The sequence below is a fragment of the Urtica dioica genome, chromosome 1, assembly GCF_054948205.1.
Source record: "Urtica dioica subsp. dioica isolate 48M chromosome 1, U.dioica_male_clone48M_v1_H2, whole genome shotgun sequence".
Classification (NCBI taxonomy): Eukaryota; Viridiplantae; Streptophyta; class Magnoliopsida; order Rosales; family Urticaceae; genus Urtica; species Urtica dioica.
The window spans coordinates 12,834,883-12,854,799 of NC_142756.1; the positions used below are offsets into that span (position 1 = coordinate 12,834,883).

A 19,917-nucleotide genomic window follows, 5' to 3' on the forward strand; every position below is an offset into this window, starting at 1 on the left:
TACAAACTGTTTCTCAAAACTCATAAGTCAAGTCTGAAAGATGATAAACGGGGAATGAATATTAAGGGCTAATCGCTCATTTGATACCAATTTACTTTGTCTTTATATAACTATACCTACAAATATCACGAGTATACTTTAATCGAAATGCGAGATTTATCCCCTCTATTTTTAGAAATATCAGACATATCTTTTCAGTTTAATATAAATGACATATACATCCCCTAAAAAATATTATATTACAAATATCACCATTTTTCGTTTATTTTTTACAAAAAAATAATTTGAACTCTCCAAAATACCCTTAATGAAATAATTTTTTATTTTTTATTCTATACAAAAAAAATTAAATTAAAAAATTTCTTTATAAAAAGTTAAGGATTTTTTTTATAAAGAGAGATTTTGATTTTTTTAATAAAATAGTAAATTAATATTTATTCTATTAAGGGTATTTTGGGGAGTTCAAATTATTTTTTTTTTTTGTAAAAAATAAACGAAAAAGGTGATATTTGTAATATAACATTTTTTAAGGGAGGTATATGTCATTTATATTAAACTGAAGGGATATATCTGATATTTCTAGAAATAGAGGGGATAAATCTCGCATTTTGATTAAACACGAGGGATACTACAGATATTTTCCCTTTTTTTAATCAGTGATAGTTTAGCCCATAATTGATTTGATTTATTTATTTATTTGGAATCCCTCTTGAATTTTGTAATTATCAACAATTTAGTCCTTAGAGTTAGGGGTGTAAAAAAATAGATAATAGTATAGAATTTAGGCTAGTGTTGTATGAGGGAATACTCGATATTATTTCAGATACTCGAATGAGTCTTTTATACAGGGAAATGACGAATAAAATAACTAAAATACCATAACAATAGCCTATTATTCCGATAGCTTAACACTCAAGCTATCGGAGCTAAACATGCCTAAAGAATAGGTAACGTAACTAACAGGCTAACTAATAGCAGATAATAAAGGAACACGTGTAAAGGTAACAACCAACTAGTTTTAATAAAACGAAACAAGGCTCGCAGCTCGCAGTTCGAAGCTCGCTCAACTCGCAGCTGTTCGAAGCTCGCTCAACTCGAAGATCACAGATCGCTCAACTCATCAGCGAGCTTTGCTCCAGCTCGCTCAACTCCTCAGCTCGCTCCAGCTCGCTCAGCTCGCTAGCTTGTACTGCTTTGTATGCTGAAGCTAGTCTTTACCCGGAATTCTACACTCCCCCTCAAGCTCGCTGGTGGATGTCAAACAAGGCGAGCTTGGAACAATTGTTGGTGAAGGGTTGTCGTGGCAATGGCTTGGCAAATATGTTAGCAGCTTGATCTGCAGAACTCACATATAGCAGGGAGATCACCTTTTCTTCAATCTTCTCACTCAGAAAATGGCGATCAATTTCGACATGTTTTGTTTTGTCATGCTGAACAGGGTCTTTAGCCATACTTATTGCTGACTTGTTGTCGCACAATATCTTCACTGGGCCATCTATCTTGATCTTCAAGTCCTCAAGCAGCTTCTTTAGCCACATTCCTTCACACACTCCATGAGCTAAAGATCTCAGCTCTGACTCAGCACTACTTCTGGCTACAACTGACTGCTTCTTGCTCCTCCAAGTGACCAGGTTTCCCCAGACAAATGAGCACATGCCTGAGGTTGATCTGGAGTCAGTCTTTGAGCCTGCCCAGTCTGCATCGCTGAAGACTTGAATCTCACGGCTTGATTGTTTCTTGAACATCAATCCCATTCCTGGTGTGGACTTGAGGTATCTGAGGATTCTCATTACAGCTTCCATGTGAATCTCTGAGGGGTCATTCATGAAGCGGCTTACCATGCTTACTGAGAAACTTATATCTGGTCTTGTGTGAGCCAGATAGATAAGCTTCCCAACAAGTCTTTGGTATTGACCCTTATCCACTCTCTTCTCAGTGCTGCTCTTCAGTAGCTTCACAGTTGAATCCATTGGAGTCTCAGCAGGTTTGCACCCCAGCATACCTGTATCTTTGAGCAGATCCAGTGTGTACTTCCTCTGAGACACTGAGATTCCAATCTTGGACCTTGCTACTTCCATGCCGAGGAAATACCTCAACTCTCCAAGATCTTTGACTTCAAACTCAGTCGCCAGAACACGTTTGACCTTCATGATTTCTTCTTCATCATCACCTGTGAGGATTATATCATCCACATAAACACTGAGGATGGTACATTTTCCCTGAGCTGAATGCTTGGTGAACAAGGTGTGATCTACATGGCTTTGGCTGAACTGGCAGCTCTTGAGGACTCTTGTGAAGCGCCCAAACCAGGCTCGTGGACTCTGTTTGAGTCCATAGATGGACTTGTGGAGGTGACAGACCTTGCTTTCATGATCACCTTCAAATCCCGGGGGCAAGTCCATGAACACTTCTTCCTCAAGTGTGCCATTAAGGAAGGCATTTTTGACATCTAACTGGTACAATGGCCAATCGAAGTTTGATGCAATGGACATAATGACCCTGATTGTATTTAGTTTAGCCACAGGTGTAAATGTCTCTTGGTAGTCAATTCCATAGGACTGAGTATATCCCTTGGCTACAAGTCGAGCTTTGTACCTTTCAATTGAGCCATCTGACTTGTATTTGACTGTGAACAGCCATCGGCACCCCACTGTTCTCTTTCCTCTTGGAAGTTCCTCAATGCTCCAGGTCTTGTTTTTCTCTAGGGCTTCTATCTCCTCCATTGCAGCTTTTCTCCATTCAGGGATTGACATTGCTTCCTGAATAGTATTTGGTGTGGTGACTTGATCCAGTTGATTCAGGAAGGCTTGATACTTGCTGGAGAGATTCCCATAGTAGATGAAGTCTTCGATCTGGTATGGACCACATGCTCGTGATGGCTTTCTCAAGGCAATGGGAAGATCAAGACCTGTTTCACTGTCAATTGTACTATTTGCAGGTATTTCAGGACTAATGTTACCTTGATTTGATTCATCTGTGATGTTGATTAAGGATTGATCAGGTGATGTCTCATAGGAGTGCTGAAGTGTGTGTGTCTCTTGTGGCATCTGATCTTGGTGAGATTCATCTGTGAGGTGAGGCTCTTGTTGTGGATCTGGTATGGTGTCTATGATGTTTATGGTAGTAGGCATGGACTGAGTGTGGTGGATTGGTGTGCTTGAGGTTTCTATGAGTCCTTCAGAAGAGTCATAGTATGGTGTGGTCTCATGGAAGGTAACATCATAGGAAATATAGGTTTTCTTGTTTTGAGGTGAGTAGCACTTGTATCCCTTTTGAGTGGAAGAATAACCAATGAAGATACATTTGATGGACCTAAGATCCAATTTGCTATGATCATATGTGTGTACAAAGACAGAGCATCCAAAGACTTTAGGTGAGATGGTGGATATGAGCCTAGTTGTTGGAAAGGATTCTCTCAGTTTCTCACATGGGGATTTGAATCCTAGGACTCTTGAGGGCATCCTATTGATGAGGTATGTGGCAGTTAGAATGGCTTCTCCCCAGAGGTATTTTGGTACATGTGAGGTAAACATAAGGGATCTAGCTACTTCTAATAGGTGTCTGTTTTTCCTTTCTGCAATGCCATTTTGTTGATGTGTTTGGACACACGAGCTAAGGTGAATGATGCCCTGAGATTGAAAGTAAGTGTTGAGTTGTGCATTGAAATAATCTTTGGCATTATCTGAATGTATAATCTGTATGTCTGTGGTGAACTGGTTTTTTATCATTTTGTGAAACTGGATGATGATTGAGCTAGCCTCAGATTTGTCTTTCATAAGGTATACCCAACTTATTCTAGTGTGGTCATCAATGAGGGTTAGGAACCATCTAGCACCATTTAGATTTTTCACTCTTGAGGGACCCTAAATGTCACTATGTAAAACAGAAAAAGGTTTTGATGGGACATATTGCTTAGGGTTATAAGAGCTACGAGTATGCTTTGATAGTTGACACACATCACACTGAAACAAATTTGTATCTTTATTGATGAATAATTTGGGAAACATTTTCTTGAGGTACATGAAATTAGGGTGGCCTAAGCGATAGTGATGCAACATAATATCTCTATCTCCTTGAGAGAAGGCTGACTTATTTTTGAGGATTGAAGCTGAGGCAATTTTGCTGGTCTCGGAGCTTGTCTTGATGAGGTAGAGTCCACCACACATTTCAGCACTGCCAATCGTCATCCCTGATTTCTTTTCCTGAATTTCACAAGACACATCATCAAAGATAGTTAGGCAACATGAGTCCTTATTTACCTTATAAACAGATAGTAAATTGCAGTGTAACTTAGGTACATGTAATACAGAACTCAGTGTGAGTTGATTGGTGATTTTTACTGAACCAATCCCAGCTACCAAGGCCTTTGATCCATCGGCTATTGTGACATACAAATTCTCATTACATGGTGTATAATTGGTGAATAGATGGAAACTGCTTGACATGTGATCTGATGCCCCAGAATCCATGATCCACACAATTGAGAGATTAGTAATCACATGGTATGCTGTTAAGGCTTGAATAGCCTCATGTATTGTACCTCTTTGAGCCATCAGTCCAGTTGTAGGCGAGTCACCTTGTTGGCTGGCTTTTCTGATGAGGCATGTGCGCATCTCAAGCTGCTCAGGACTGAAGGGGCTTGAGGATGCTGAATTGACTTGTGTCTCCTGGTCTCTTGAGTACCTTGAAGGCTTCCAGTTCGCAGGTTTTCCATGAATCTCCCAACATGTCTCACGTGTGTGTCCTGGCTTCTTGCAGTGCTCACAATAGGGTCTTCCTTTCTTGGTCTTGTTGTAGGGTGCCTTAGCAGCCAGGGCATGAGACTCTTCGTGAGCTATCAAGGCAGAGACATCATGAGGACTTGGAGAGGATTGGAGTGCAGTCATCATGAGCTTTCTACGGCTTTCTTCATGTCTCACCATTGAAAATGCTTCACGAAGTGTTGGCAGTGGCTTGATGCTCAAGATTCTCCCTCTGACCCCGTCTAGCTCCTTGGTGAGACCTGATAAGAGCTTGAATACACGCTTGGTTTCCAAGATCTTTGCATAGAGCAGCGAGTCTTCAGGGCAGTTCCACCTGTGTTGATCATATACATCGATTCTTTGCCATAATCTTGTCAGTGTGCTATAATATTGAGTAACAGAAGCATCTCCCTGTTTTGAGTCATGTAGAAGGTTTTCTGGCTCAAATAGCTCCGATGTGTTTTCTGAATCTGAAAAGGTGATACGAGCAGCTTCCCAAATTTCAGATGCAGTAGAGTAAAGCAAGAAATTTTCACCTATCTCAGGCATCATATAATTAACAAGCCATGACATGACCATGCTATTCTCAGCCTTCCAAATTTTGAATTTTGGATCATTTTTCTTCGGGGCTTTGGCTTCTCCGGTGAGGTGATCGTCTTTGCTGCGACCACAGATGAACATTTGGACAAACTGAGACCATTGAAGGTAGTTTTGGCCATTGAGCTTGTGACTGGTGATGGTGTGAGGGTTTTGATCGGCCATGGAGGTGTTTAGGGAAGAGGTTTCGGATGAGGAAGCTAGGGCGTGTGATTGACCATATTTAGTCATTTTCTGGATCGAGGTTAACACTGCTCTGATACCATATAGAATTTAGGCTAGTGTTGTATGAGGGAATACTCGATATTATTTCAGATACTCGAATGAGTCTTTTATACAGGGAAATGACGAATAAAATAACTAAAATACCATAACAATAGCCTATTATTCCGATAGCTTAACAGCCAAGCTATCGGAGCTAAACATGCCTAAAGAATATGTAACGTAACTAACAGGCTAACTAATAGCAGATAATAAAGGAACACGTGTAAAGGTAACAACCAACTAGTTTGAATAAAACGAAACAAGGCTCGCAACTCGCAGTTCGAAGCTCGCTCAACTCGCAGCTGTTCGAAGCTCGCTCAACTCGAAGATCGCAGATCGCTCAACTCATCAGCGAGCTTTGCTCCAGCTCGCTCAACTCCTCAGCTCGCTCCAGCTCGCTCAGCTCGCTAGCTTGTACTGCTTTGTATGCTGAAGCTAGTCTTTACCCGGAATTCTACAAATAGTAAACTAGATCGGACTATTGATTTTTAAATTGTTCGTTTGGCTTAAAATGGTTCAGTCAATTGTCTACAATATTCATGTGTGGTTTAGAAAAATAAAAACTTTGGTTTAAACTTGACTTGACCGGTCATAAAATTTTAACGTTATTTATATTTTTTTTTTTAATTCTAAGACACTTAAAGCTACTAATTTGGGTAGAACATCTTAATTAATAGAATCTTAATTAATAGAAATATTTATGTTAATATTTAAAAAAAAATATAATTTTAGATATTCTCTTACTAAATATGTAAGAAAATGATAATTTAAAAGGTATTCAAATTATATCGATCCAAACCTAGAATTTGACCAGTCTAAATTCGTTAGGTCTTGTTTGGTTTATTTAGAATATATCTTGAAATTTCTTATAGTAAACAATTTAATTTATAACTTGTTATTCGAATATGTTTTTTCATCTATTTAAACGTGATCAGATGGACCACAAGGACATGGAACCATCCCTTTCATGTGCTCAAAATATCCAGGCCATATGAAATTCCATATATTGTGACCCAAGAAAACACTTCCAAACGGAAATTCTATTTTCGTTGAATGCGTATACTTTGTCTGAATTTTCAAGAAAAATAAACGAGTAGGATCATGTGTATTAGCATAGTATATTTGCCATCATTATAAATAAGATTATTTCAATCTTTAATTTATTTGGTTGTATAAGGGTTGTATACCCAGACTATTATATTTCCTCCTCATGTATCATTATTCAAACTCTTCATTTTTCTATGAATCTCTAAATCTTCATGGTATCAGAGTCATCTTCCCCACCCATGGCTTTTGTTGATTGATTGAAAAAAGTTCATACACCAACCATGTTCACGGATCGAACTACATTTTTCACCAGTACAGTTGGTATTTTAATATATTTTTCTTGATTTGTGGATGTCGTAATTGGTTGGGTGATTGTTCTGTCTTCGATTTATTGTTGTTTGGATGATTCGAGCTATGTTTTTCGCCCGTACAGTTGGTATTTTCATCTTTTTTTTCTTGATTTGTGGATGTCATAATTGGTTGGGTGATTGTTCTGCCATTCGATTTTGTGCTATTTAGATGAGTTGGTGATTGCGATTTTGGATTTCGATTTGAGGGTTTCTCTATGTTTGCTTGAATCTCATTTTTTTGAGTGTTTGGATTGGTGTTTTCCATATGGCAGATCGTAGAAATGATTTCCTTCAGTCGATTGGTGTTCAATTGGATGGCAAAACTTACTCATATTGGAGTTGTGTTATGCGAAATTTTCTGCGTGGAAAGTCTATGTGGAGTTACGTAACCGGTGTGCGATCTAAGATTACCCTCTGATGAGAAGGTCGCTGATTATGCGACTTTAGTGGATGTTTGCGAGGCTAATAGTGCGAAGATTGTAGTTTAACAATTTTGTTACCCGCTCGATCAGTACACATTTAAATTTGGCTAATTACGAGATTGGGAAAGAGGTTTGGGAACATTTGGAGAGACTCTATACTCAGTCTAATTTTTTCAAGCAATATCAATTGGAGATGGATATTCGTGTTCTTCGGCATAATGGTATGAGTATCCAGGAGTTCTATTATGACATGTCCTCGTTGTGGGATAAATTGACATTAACTGAATCGGTTGGGTTGGGGTAGTGGTGGCTTACATCTCTCGGCGCGAAGAGCATCGATTAGTTCAGTTTCTGATGGCAATTCGCAACGACTTTGAGGGATTGCATGGTGCGATTCTTCACCACAGCTCTATTCCTCATGCTGATTCTGTGATCAACGAGCTGCTAGCCGAAGATGTTCGTCTCAAGTCTAAGATTGACAAGGAGACTTCGCCACCCGCAGTGCCTGTTGTGCTTGCTGCCCCATATCAGTCATCCAGTGACAGTGCGCCAAAGCCGTCGATGACAGTCTATTTGGATAAGTGTGCCTTATGTAAGGAGAATTGACATTGGAAGGCTCAGTGTCAACTCTTGTTCAGCAGAGGCAAAGCGCAGCAACAACATCCACCCCAACCTCAGCAACAACGTCCAGCACGGCCATGGGCACCTCGTCCAATGGCTCCGTGGGCATCCAGTCCGGCGGGCACCTCGGTTCACCAATGATGTTGTTGTCCCATCTGCGGATCCGTACATATTTGAGCAGTTCCAACAGTTCATTGTCTCGTAGCCTCATGTCATATACGCCTCTCCCTCAAAAGGTTTGTCCTCATCGTCAGTCCTAGGTACACCATCCTTGTAGAGACTTGATTCAGGTCCCTCCAACCATATGTCCCCTCACTTTCTATATTTTGTGACATAGTTTCGTGATTCATCTCTTCTCATTACGACCGCCAATGGCACCCGTATGCCATCGGAGGGTGTTGGTTCTGATGTCACATCTAATATTTTACTTCCTGATGTCTACTATATTCACAATCTTGCTATGAATCTTGTGTTTGTCGGTCAATTGTATGATTCTGATTTGTTAGTCACATTTTTTTCTTCCACTTGTTGTTTTCAGGATCTGCGATCTCACACGGTGATTAGGACATACTGTAAAAAGAGGGGGGGGGGGGGATTCTATGTATTGGATGAACTCAAAGTGTCAGATGCGGCTGCCTCAGGTGTAGATTTATCTTCTTCTTTTTTTTCGTTTGAGTCGTTTGTCGTCTGAATTTTACTTGTGGCATTCTCGTTTGGGTCATGTTTCAGCGTCTCGTTTGTGGTTTTTGGTTACTATTGGGGGAGGGTAGAGGGGGAATCTATGTCTTGGATGAACTCAAAGTATCGGATGTGGCTGCCTCTAATGTGGATTTATCTTCTTTTCGTTTGAGTCGTTTGTCGTCTGACTTTTTTTTGTGGCATTCTCGTATGGGTCATGTTTCAGCGTCTCGTTTGCGGTTTTTGATTTCTATGGGAGCTTTAGGTCTTTTGAACTCCCATGATATTTTTGATTATTGTGGTTGTAAACTTGCGAAATTCTCAGCCTTACCATTTCAAAACAGTGTTTCGTCATCTCTTGCTCCCTTTGATATTTTGCATTTTGATGTGTGGGTACTTGCCTCTATGTCTACTAAGGGTGGTTCTAGATATCACGTTTCTTTTATTGATGATTTCACTCGTTACACTTGGGTTTATCTTATGAAGCGTAGATCTGCTTTTTTGGGTATTTATCATGATTTTAGAGCTCTCGTTAAAACACAACACTCTACTATCATTAAATGCTTTCGTTGTGATATAGAGGGTGAATATACTTCTAACGATTTTTTCATGTTACTTGCTTCTGATAGGACCATTCGTCAAACCTTATGCACCTCAACAAAATGGTGGTGCCGAAAGGAAACACCGTCATCTTGTTGAGACCGCTCGCTCATTCATATTGTCCGCCAAAGTTCTCATTATTTTTTTTGAGGAGGCTATCCATACCATTGCCTATTTCATAAACATAATTCCTACCTCTCACAATTCAGGTTTTGTCCCCCTTTGAAAAATTGTTTGGCAATGTCCATAACTATGCCTCTTTGCATGTGTTTGGTTTCACTTGTTTCGTGCTTTGACATCACGTCAAGCGCAATAAATTGTCCCTTAAGTCTGCTTTGTGTATCTTTTTGGGATATGATATTTGTCAAAAGGGATATCGTTGTTTTGATCCGATTACTCAAAAATTGTATGTCTCTCGTCATGCCATGTTTTTAGAGCATATTCCTTTTCTTCTTTGTTCCCGTTAGTTCTCATCACTTGACTCAGGACGACCTTATTCGTATTGCTCCTTTTGATATTGACACCGATGAGGCTATACCCGCTGATACTTCGATTTCCGATACACAAACGCCTCCGATCTCCCATACTACGACTGTTCATCCATCGCTCGAGATTGCGGATCATCCTCTTCTCCGTCAGTCCACTCGTCCTCGTGAGTCCACTAAACTTTTCGAATTTGCCGATTCTTCATATTCTACCTCTTTTATTTCCTTTCTCGTGTCTCTTCACTATCTTTCCGAGCCTTTGTCATATAGACAAGCTGTCATTGACCCCTTTTGGCAGATTGCTATAGCTGAGGAACTTACTGCTCTACGTCAGACTCATACTTAGGACTTCGTACCGTTGCCGTTGGGGAAGCGAGCTATTGACTCGCGTTGGGTCTATAAGATCAAGACCCAATCTAATGGGTCCATGGAGCGGTACTAGGCCCGCCTTATTGCAAAAGGCTATTCACATGACTATGACTTGGACTATGAAGAGACTTTTGCGCCGGTTGCGAAAATGACGACGATCCGCAATGTGATCGTTGTGGCTTCCGTTCATCGATGGAAGATATCTCAGATGGATGTGAATAATGTGTTCTTATATGGTGATTTTCACGAGGAGGTCTACATGACACCCCCTCCGAGTGTTGCGTAGTAGTCTAGTCATGTGTGCAAGCTGTGCAAAACTCTCTATGGACTCAGGACGACCTTATTCGTATTGCTCCTTTTGATATTGACACCGATGAGGCTATACCCGCTGATACTTCGATTCCCGATACACAAACGCCTCCGATCTCCCATACTACGACTGCTCATCCATCGCTCGAGATTGGGGATCATCCTCTTCTCCGTCAGTCCACTCGTCCTCGTGAGTCCACTAAACTTTTCGAATTTTCCGATTCTTCATATTCTACCTCTTTTATTTCCTTTCTCGTGTCTCTTCACTATCTTTTTGAGCCTTTGTCATATAGACAAGCTGTCATTGACCCCCTTTGGCAGATTGCTATAGCTGAGGAACTTACTGCTCTGCGTCAGACTCATACTTAGGACTTCGTACCGTTGCCGTTGGGGAAGCGAGCTATTGACTCGCGTTGGGTCTATAAGATCAAGACTCAATCTAATGGGTCCATGGAGCGGTACTAGGCCGGCCTTATTGCAAAAGGCTATTCACATGACTATGACTTGGACTATGAAGAGACTTTTGCGCCGGTTGCGAAAATGACGACGATCCGCAATGTGATCGTTGTGGCTTCCGTTCATCGATGGAAGATATCTCAGATGGATGTGAATAATGTGTTCTTATATGGTGATTTTCACGAGGAGGTCTACATGACACCCCCTCCGAGTGTTGCGTAGTAGTCTAGTCATGTGTGCAAGCTGTGCAAAACTCTCTATGGTCTCAAACAAGCTCTCCGAACTTGGTTTGAGAAGTTCTCCACTATGATTATCTCTCTTGGCTTTCTCCCTAGTCAACATGACACCACATCGTTGAAGTATGACTTGGCTCGGTTCTTTAATATGAAAGATCTGGGTTCATTACGTTACTTTCTGAGTATTGAGATGGCCTTCTCCCCGAAGGACTATCTTTTATCTCAGTCAAACTATATATCAGATTTTTTTTTGTGTGGTCGTCTCACTGACAGCAGGAGTGTTGATACTCCACTTGAAACCAATGCTCGCTACTCTCCATCTGACGGGTCTCCTCTGCCCAATCCTAATCTATATCACACGGTAGTAGGGAGCTTGATTTATCTCACGGTTACTCGTCCCGATATTACGCATGTTGTTCATGTTGTCAGTCAATTTGTCATTGCACCTACCATAGTTCACTGGGTTGCTATTCTTTGCAATTCACGGAAAATATTTGACTATTTCATTTACTCTCTATATCTCTTTCTATCTCTTCAACTCTAAATTTCTTAGTTTTAGTTATTTCTTCGGTAACACTTTCTTATAATTTCAAGAGAAAATTACGGCATAAATTCCTAATATTTTCGAAAACATACGTTTAAATACTTTTTTTTTTTTTTTTTGCGGAAAACATAGATATTAATGTTAGGTTTCAGTTGCTTTGCTATCAAACAAAGTCAGTTAAATTTGATGGAAATCTACGTGACATCCTCATATTAAACACGATCACATTTTTTCCATCATAAAATTAACTTAATATTAATAATATCATTTTAATTATAAAAAATTAATTATAAACGATTTTTATATTATAATTAGTTATTAATAATATTATTAAAATGATTTCATATTTATTTATTTAAATTAATCAAGCATGAATAATTTTTTTATAGAAAAATGCTTAATTATTTTTTTTAATTTTAATATCATTTTACTAATATCATTATTGTTTGATTATAATATTAAAGTTATTTTTAATTAATTATTTTGTTATAAGAATGATATGATTGATGCTCAATTACTTTTAACGAAAAAATTAAATTGTGTTTAATTTAAGACTGTCATGTGGATTTTTATCAAATTTAATTGGTTTTATTCAACGATACAACTGATATATAATATTACGTATTTTTCTCGCAAAAAAAATATATATATATATATATATATATATATATATTTAAGGGCATGTTTAGAGCATCTTTAATGGTAAGCAAATACCATATTTGCTTAACTTGCCACATAACCAATTTAAACTACAATTAATTTAAGCAAATTTGTTCTCTATTGGTAAGCTAAATCACTCTCCTAGCTTAACTTTATCCCACATGTCAATAATTAATATTTTATTATTATTTTTTATTCAATTCCCACTTATTAAAAAAAAAAAAATTGGTCCATTTAATTTGCTAAGCTAGTAGTTTAGTTAAACTAAGAAATAAAGTGCAAAATAATGGTAAGTAACTAACTTACAATTTTTGTTAATTGCTAGCAAGTCATCGTTTGCTAAGCTACAGGTACATTTTCTCTATTTTCGATATAGGTTTTTCATTATATGTGGCGTCATTGCATCGTATGAATCGAACGGGCGAAAAATACACGCTCGCGTCGCATTTGGTTTGACTAAAATTAAATCGCAAACCCTAAAATTGTACCATCGATTTATCGGAAACTCAAAAGAATTTCGACTGCGATAGTCAGAAGCTAGAAGCTCTTTTGGGGCAAATCTCCGACAACAATGGTAACTCATAATCTCAAATTCTTTCTCCCTTTCATGATTTCGTTCCCTCTGCGAAAATCACAAACCAATCGATTCGTTTCTTGGTACAGAGCGGCCGCGACGGAGGCGAGCTAGGGTTTGGAAGAGGAAGAGACCGATTCCGAAGGGAAATTCGCGACAGCCACGGCCAGTACCAGCCGAGATACGACGAAGAGAAGAGTGATTACGGCGGCGCTCACAATCCGAGGCCCGGCCGGTCCGGCGGAGGCAATAATTCGCCGCCGTCGAGGCACCTCTGGGTCGGGAATCTCGGCCGCGGCGTCACGGAGGCGGACCTGTCTCGGCATTTTGGCCGATTCGGAGATCTGGAGAGCGTGGCGTTTCAGCCTGGCCGGAGCTACGCCTTCGTTAACTTCGCGGCAGAGGAGGACGCGGTCGACGCCGTTGAGGCGTTGCAGGGGTTTCCGTTGGCCGGAAATCCGCTCAGGATCGAGTTTGCCAAGGCGGTTAGTCTGTTCTCTCTGCTGTTTTATGGTGCTCAAATCTTGTCTCTGTGCTCCTCTGTGATTGTATATGAATTGTGTTTATTACACTCTTTTGTTTTAATTCAGGGCCAATATAGGTTTCTTGATACAAATAAATCTTTCCTAAAAAAAAAGGAGTCGAAATCACTGCAAAGATGTAAACAACTACTTAAGCATTGCCATGTCACGATTATTCATTTGAAGTTCTGAGTCCATATAGAAAAAAAAGAAAAAGTTTTGAGAGAGTGAGTTAGGGTTAATTACATTTTCTCAGTCACAAGATTGGTGTTATAAAGGGCATAGCAATCAGTGGACTTTAAATGTTCCCATTAGATGAAAAAGAAATGAAAAGAAAAATTGAATACAACATAAATCACATACACTCTACTCTGAATGGTTGAATTTCAAGTGCAGAGTTTAAATTGGATATGTTAGTGGTATCTTAGAGCCCAATCAAATTGCATCATATACCTTTCTCATTTTGCAAGCAATGTGTTCCGAATTCCCTCAGGCAGTGAGAGATTTAGGGCCTTAATTTTTATGACCTTAGCTGATTTGCAAGGGGGTGATAATTATCCAAAGTAACATGATCACCATAACAAACATTTCTAGACGAACACATGTTTATTTACATCGCTGGTGTGTGTGCCCTATGCGTGTGATTAAAATTTGATACACTTCAGGTTTATCTAATTATCTATTTCCAGTGTGTTGATGTTTTAAATTTCTCTAGATTTTTACTCTCATCAACCTTGCAAGTTGGAGCCTTTTAAAACTAAAATGTGCGACTGCGAGGTATAATGTTAGATCATCAAGGAATTAGTCTTGGGGGAAAAATAATCAATTGGGGAACTCTTCTCTCATACTAACCAGTTATTTGCTTCACTAATACGATAAAGTTAAGGAATTCAAAATCCACTATTATCAGACAAAATAGTATTGCAAAGCAAGCAAGCATAGCGCAGTTTGTTACTTGTCACTCAGAACTCAGAAGCGAGAAACTTACTCATGCTATTTACCAATGCAGTCTTAGCATCCCATCCATTCGTATTCATCCGTAATAGCAAAATTTTCGTCTTAAGAACCCTCGTCAGACATGTGGTTAAGTTTCATTCAGTTTCTATGTCTCGTGCTCAATATTCGTGCAATACTCAGATTTACATGCTCATGCACTCATATCTTGCAATGCGATAGCAATATCAATAGCACAGTCCGTTTCCTACTTGATATTCAGACTCTGCTCATTTGCCAACTAACTAAGCAACACAGATTATTGACTCTGAACTTGAACTTTTGATTGATGAGTCCACCTATTATCTATGGGAAGTTTAATCATATCCTTGTCCATAATGAGTAGACTATAAGTATGTGGTCTAAGCTGATGCAGCAGTGTGGTACTTCAACTTCACATTGCGTTGTTATTTTTTCAAAAACTTGATCTGAAAAGAAGATCAATATTCTGTGAGCAATTAAAATATGTTCAAAGTGAATTCATGTACTTCAAACATCAGGTTAATAACCAAAACACGGTCTTATTGGATGAAAAGCACCAAATTATCATATTCAAGTCAAGAGCACTTTTGGCGTGAGATTGTTTGAACAAGTCTGAAGTCTAAATTTAGGGGTTGGTGCCACTTAAATTCTTACTTGCTTATATACTTCTGGAGAAAGGTGTGAAAAAGAATCATCTTATTCTTTGATGAAGGTTTCCAGTTTTAGATTCTTGTAATGGCTTAATGTGGATCTTATATTTTATTCAACCTAGCAAGCATGACTGCTAATAAACGCTATCTGTACCAGGCACACCATTTTGCGTATATAATTTTGTTGGTATTAATTATGATATTTTTGCATCTATTTAAAGCATGCCTAAATTGAAAAACCCATTTTAAGTAATGCTTAGAAAACCTTTCTCTTACGAAGCAATTACAACCATATCTTGCCATTGAAATTCAGCACGTTGAGTTTGTAAAAGTGCCTTCTGCTCACAGTTAGTTTGATGAGATTTGTGATTAACAGGATAAGTCTTCATCACACTCGCGAGATGAAAGTTACTCGCAGCGGTCGGGAATACGAGAATCGCCTTTCTCGCAGGATTACAGAACTCGCCACGGAAGCCATGAACAACCTTACGCAGAAAATTCCAGCCTGAATGATAAGAATGCTGAGCCCAGTCCAGTGTTATGGGTCGGTTTCCCAGCTTCTCTAAAGGTGGACGAAACAGTTTTGAGGAGGGCTTTTGCACCGTTTGGGCCAGTCGAGAAAATCACTGCATTTCCGGGACGAAGCTACGCATTTGTTCGGTTTGAGAACATAGTTTCGGCTTGCAATGCAAAGGAAGCTCTACATGGAAAGCTATTTGGCAATCCCCGAGTCCATATATGTTTTGCGAAAAACGAAAGCCGTTCAACAACTGCCGAAAGGGGTTCGATCAACGTTTCCCCATCTTCGCATTTCAAGTTCAGTGGCCGCCAAGAATCTTCCGAAAATTTCCGGCGGGTCGGGAACTTTGCGAGCAATATTACTCGAACTAGATCTCCTCAGCTGTTCTCAAATCCGAATTTTCCTGGCGACCCCGATAATGAAATTTTCGAACAGAGGAGGTTTGTGGAACGAGATTCTTCCGAGTATCATTTGAGAGGCAAGCGTGGGCATTTGCATGATGTACCTCAGAGGTTTCCTCAGACGAATTCATTTCAGGATGACCAGTGGAATTATTCGGAAGATGTTGGGTTTCCACACGAGCCCAAGAGATTGAAGACTGTCTCCTACAGTCCAGAGAGAGAGCTTCCAGAGTACCCTTATTCCGACCACCGTGAACACGAGAAGCATGGTTTCGCTGGGAATCATCATTTAGATTTTCCCCACCAAACAAATCCGTCCAATAGAAATTTCGATGGAGCTTTTGGGTATAATAAGCAGCAGATCTCTGAACTTCCACCTCAAAGAGAGTGGAGAGACTCTGTCGATAGCTATCAGCCGAGACCTGGTTCGGTACATTCTGTGGAGAAAAGACATTTCACTCCTGAATCTGATATCCCTTCTTTGAAAGAGTGGAAATGGGAAGGGGTTATTGCAAAAGGAGGAACCCCTGTTTGCCGTGCCCGCTGCTTTCCGGTGGGAAAAACACTCGACACCCCATTGTAAGTAGTTCCCCTCCTTTTTTAATCCTTGTTTAATTGTTAAACCATTAACACTTCATTCGATCAGCCTAAAATATGCCTGTTATAGTTCTAACTCTTACACTCTTGTTTGATAAAAACGAGTTGATTGATTTTACGACAATGATTTTGAAAGAGTGGTGAGAATGAATCCAACCTGAGAACTTCCGATATCCTATTTCATTTATTGAATAAGTGACTACCCTCGCTCTGATAAAAAGCGATTTTAGTTTTGTTTGTGATTATACATTTTTTTTCTTCTTTATTTCTTTCATAGCTTTCCATGGTTGTAACTCCTTGTAATTTTGTTTTTCCTGCAATCTTGATTGATTATTATTTTATTTGTTGCTTAGTTCTAAACTCAACTACTGGAAATATATTTCCACAGGCCCGAATTCTTGGACTGCACGGCAAGGACTGGTCTAGACATGCTGGCGAAGCATTATTACCAAGCAACAAACTCTTGGGTGGTGTTCTTCGTCCCGGGATCTGACGCGGACATTGGATCCTACAACGAGTTTATGCATTACTTGGAGGAGAAGCAACGCGCCGCGGTCTCCAAGTTAGACGACACCACGACCTTGTTTCTCGTACCTCCCTCGTATTTCTCCGAGAAAGTACTGAAAGTTCCCGGGAGATTGAGCATGTCTGGCGTCATATTGACCCTCGACCACACCGAGAACGAAGACGCCGCTAAAATTCCGTTACGCGCAAACGCACCGTACCAGAATCCGAATCCGAATCCCAATCCGAATCCGATACCGCCTCAGCACAATATTCCTCCATACTTGCCCGATTTCCACACGAACTCGTCCCACGTGCACGGTGGTGATTACCCACTTCACGGAGATCCGAGGGCTGTCCCGAATTGGGCTCCGGCTTCTTCTGGTCCGTATGATTCTGTGGCCCAGCGACACCCTTCGGCCCATGATACGAGCTCCGGTTATTCGACCAGTGGAACGACGACTACTTCTGGTATCGCAGGTTTTCACCCGGAGCAACTTGCCCAGCTGGCATCATCTCTTCTCGGGCAGAGCCAACCGGTCAATTTGAGACCCTCGGATCCACCGCCCCAGATGATTTCAGGTCCGTTGGATTCACAGTTTGGTCAAGTCCAACAGGTTCAGAGAACGCCGAACGTGCCTCAAATGAGGGCCGAGGGAAGTCAACCACCGCTGCAGAATTCGGGGACTGCGCAAGAAGAGGATCCGCAGAATCGTCTACAAGCAACGCTGCAACTTGCCGCGGCCTTGCTTCAGCAAATCCAACAAGGAAAAGGAAGTTGAGAGTTGTGAACAAAATTTTCAGTTGCAATTTCGAAGTAAATATTAAAGGGATACAATAAAGGAAAACCTCTATTGAAGCGTTGCAATATTTTGTCGATTACTATTTTTTTATTGTATTCTACTTTTTAGATTAGGTTTTATATAAAGCTAGTTTTTTCATAGCCCCCTTTTAGGTGCCGGAATTATTTTAGAGTTGGTTTGTGAGCTTAGTTGCAATAATAAAAGGGAAATGGACGCGTAATATTTTGATCTTATTGACCATGATTTTATATTTTCGTTACAAACTTTTATTTTAAACATTTTATCACCAAGAGTTTAAAATTAAGGGAGTGAATTACTACATTATACACGTATTAAAACAGAGCGGTAACAGACTGTTTTGTCCTCTGCAAAAAATAAAGACTATTTTGACCTTGTTTTTTTTTTTTTTTTTTTTTTTTTTTTTTTTTTTTTTTTTTCTCGGGATTGTTTAAGTATATTAATATATATTTATACATACACTATATTAGAATACCGTTACCGATATCATACCGGGACTCAAATTTTGTTGGATTATCGGGAGATACCCTTGGTTTACCGGGATATCCAGCGAAATTGAGGGTAAACTGTACCGGTGAACTTACTGTTATCGATGTGGTTTATCGGAAAATACCGGACTTACTGAGAGGGTATCCAGTGAACAAATAATTATAAAATGTTATACATACCATGAGCTAAGAATGAAAATAGTTTACAATATCCATTACATAATCGATATGAAATAGTATTTACACAAACCTAATGAAAATAGTTCTAACACAAACTTAATTCAAGTAGTTCAACAATCTACCAAATATCATCGTTCAAGTGTTCAGCAAAAGTAATTAGTAAAATGACTACTCTAGCAATATCCCTCGGCTAATGGTCATACAATAATCATACCAACTCAAAAAATGAGCATACGGAGTTTGATACGTTTTCAAATGGTAGTCGTATTCCAATTGAGATACCAGTAGAGAAAGAGTATGCGGAATAATATTGTTACGGTCGGACTGGGGTAATGTCGAGAGGTGGTGGTGGACAATATTGGAGGAAGTGGTAAGAAGAAGATCCTTCATAATACAGGTACGAGTATCCCGTGTCTTGAGGAGTAAGTGCCACCAATCCGAAGTTGTTCGACAAGTTATCAACGTCATTGCTAGAGGTAAATGACATGACATCATTCATACCTCTGTCGTGGCCGCGCCCATGACCTGTGTAAAAACAAGTAGGGTGGAAACGGTTATAGTCTTCATCACTTTATACGTATCCACCACCACCACCACTATGGGAGCCTCCTCCACCATCACCACCACCGTAGGAACCTCGATCTTCACCACCCCCATCCCCTCCACCTCTCCCCGAACCTCGACCTCCTCCACCACCACCATCGGAATCAGAACTGTCACTAGATTCGCGTTGAGGAAGAACTTCCTCCTCCATCACGCGCTCCGGATCAAGTCCAAGCTCTCTGACCGTTTGAGCTACTATCGGATCCGAGTTCTGGTTATTGTCATCCAATGAAACCAAGTCAATCTAGTGAAGCAGTTCATCGTCTCCCTCATTATCATGACCGGAACGTTCAAAGCTCTTTCGTTGATATTCAAAGGATCCATCGGGACCGTCTAGTTGTGAATCCGGGTCAGTTCTCTGATATGCAACTTCATGTTGTATGAGAAAAAGAAAAGCTTCTCTAGCCTCATGTGCACTAGACGGTTCCTCTGTTTGGTGTGGATCAAGGCAAACGTACTTTGATTTCTGTCGCAAGCAGATGATGATGAAGTCTATGACAAGATTCGAATGGCCAATGCGTGCAACATCGGCATCCAATTTCCATAACATTCCCACCGCTCACCTGTAATCATGCCACAAAAAGTCATATAATTTCATTTCATTACATTCCATGGAATAGTCTTCATATAGTAGTATACGTAACACTTACTTGCCACAACGTCCCTCGTGCTAGAATAACACTTTTTTTGTGAGAAGTCTCCT

At 39.9% G+C, this 19,917-nt stretch overlaps 1 protein-coding gene across 1 annotated transcript; it reads left to right on the forward strand.

Annotated features, from left to right (window-relative positions):
- Nucleotides 1-12,770: 12,770 nt before the first annotated feature.
- LOC149407299 (RNA recognition motif (RRM)-containing protein) lies at nucleotides 12,771-18,158 on the forward strand. The gene is made up of 4 exons (XM_089612702.1): nucleotides 12,771-12,954; nucleotides 13,044-13,439; nucleotides 15,477-16,600; nucleotides 17,007-18,158. Exons 1-4 carry the CDS (start codon nucleotides 12,952-12,954, stop codon nucleotides 17,902-17,904), a joined length of 2,421 nt encoding a protein of 806 aa, XP_089468828.1. The 5' UTR covers nucleotides 12,771-12,951; the 3' UTR covers nucleotides 17,905-18,158.
- The last annotated feature ends 1,759 nt before the right edge of the window (nucleotides 18,159-19,917 follow it).

Coding starts and splice junctions, on each gene's coding strand:
- LOC149407299 (XM_089612702.1), top strand. Junction 13,440..15,476: donor GGATCGAGTTTGCCAAGGCG/GTTAGTCTGTTC, acceptor TGTGATTAACAG/GATAAGTCTTCATCACACTC. Junction 16,601..17,006: donor AAAACACTCGACACCCCATT/GTAAGTAGTTCC, acceptor ATATTTCCACAG/GCCCGAATTCTTGGACTGCA.